This window comes from Austrofundulus limnaeus, unplaced genomic scaffold, assembly GCF_001266775.1.
Source record: "Austrofundulus limnaeus strain Quisiro unplaced genomic scaffold, Austrofundulus_limnaeus-1.0 Scaffold647, whole genome shotgun sequence".
In the NCBI taxonomy this organism is placed as follows: domain Eukaryota; kingdom Metazoa; phylum Chordata; class Actinopteri; order Cyprinodontiformes; family Rivulidae; genus Austrofundulus; species Austrofundulus limnaeus.
In genome coordinates, this window is record NW_013953049.1 from 274,855 (window position 1) to 276,483 (window position 1,629).

At 39.6% G+C, this 1,629-nt stretch overlaps 1 protein-coding gene across 1 annotated transcript in view; it reads right to left on the reverse strand.

Moving 5' to 3' along the window:
* Nucleotides 1-480: 480 nt before the first annotated feature.
* Nucleotides 481-1,629, reverse strand: part of mesd (mesoderm development LRP chaperone) — a 6,163-nt gene continuing 5,014 nt past the window's right edge. Inside the window, exon 3 of the mRNA XM_014027413.1 lies at nt 481-1,584. Within this exon, the coding sequence (XP_013882867.1) occupies nt 1,350-1,584 (235 nt within the window). The 3' untranslated portion in view covers nt 481-1,349. The remainder of the gene's footprint in view (nt 1,585-1,629) is intronic.

Below are 1,629 nucleotides of genomic sequence, written 5' to 3' on the forward strand. Positions count from 1 at the left end.
TCGGTGACCCCCGCTGTGTTCCTGACACTCCTACAGGAAATAGATTGAAAATCAATTTTCTGGTTAAAAAAAGTTTTTGCCGAGAAGCTGGTCTTTTTTTCGGAGGTGAATTGTTTCCTGTTTCTAAACTTTATTTATTGTACGTATTATATGTCATAGTTTGTGTAAAACTCAGTGTTGTTGTTATTTGTGACTCATCTCATCAACACGAGGATCAAGACTAAAAGTGCAGAAACAGGCAGATACAGGGTTTTGATTCAAACGTCTGCAAAAATTGCATTTTGTCAAAATCTGATGAATTAATGTCATTTATGTATCATTTAAATGATCTGTCTGAAATATTATCAGAATTTTTTTTTGATTTTTTGAGCAGCAGCAAAAACCCTGATTTTGAAGAAAAATACCTTAAAATTTGAATTTTTCCTGAGTTAGCAATGTTTTTGTTTCTTTCCAACTGGGAGATGTTAATATACAAAAAAATATATTTTTGGTTTCCTCTTTATTCACATGAAAAATGACTCAATAAATGTGCATAAAATCAGGCTTCAGACCAAACAGTGATGTATCATATRTGTGATAAACTGATGACATCAGGATGATCCAGGTGTCTAAATGTAGTTTTTAAAGCAGGAATGAGATCATTTCATCCTCAGTCTGAGATGATGAGTCACATGTTTCATCACTTCTTCAGGGTCAGGCTGTAAACTCAGCTTCTGTTTGTAAAAAATAAAAACATGTTTGAATGTTTTTCCTGTAAGAAACAATAAAACATGTTTGTGTTGTTCTGCAGGTTTCTGTCCACAAACAAACATTTTACTGACCAGATGTAAAAACTGTTCTTATCTGTGAACAATTACAAACTGTTTTCTTAAACTTTCATCCAGGATGAAATGAATTAAAACACAAAAATCAAACCTTTTCTTGAACAGGGAGGAGAGCCCYGCCTGTGGTCTGAACTGGAACCAGGTCCCTGATGGACCTGCAGGGGTCCAATGGGACCAGGTTTTAGTGTTCAGACCCTGCAGGTCCACTGATCCTCAGCCCAGGATTGAAATACTACTTTTTATTTCATGAAAAGTTTTATTTTCGTGTTCAGTGACAAATCAAAGCATCCAGAGCAGAACTCTGGATCAGAACCACGTGTTTGTCAGGACCAACAGAACGTAAATATAAAAATAAAAATAATGTGCTGTGATTGGTTTTCAGTCATTTCAATAGAAACAGAGGATTTGAACTGAATCGATAACTCTTCAGGTTTCACAGACCCAACAGTCTGACYTGAGTTCATGTGATCCTGCAGAAGCTCACTGATTGGCTGGAAGACACAGGAAGTCCATCAGAACACTCCCTCACAGTTCCTGTTTGAGAGGAGCAGCCCTGTTTCCCTGCAGGTCAGGCTTCTTGTCCTCCACCTTCTTCTTCTTCTTCTTGGTTGCGTTGTTGTCGGCAGCCTTACCTGGAAACACCTGACCCTCCACCGTCACGTCMGCACAACGCTCCTGAGCCACCAGGAAGTCCCGGACCTCCCAGGCCAAACTGCCGTCCCGCAGCATAAAGATGACCCGGTTAGAACCCACCACAAACCTGGAGGATGGACACACACACACACACACACACACACACACACAC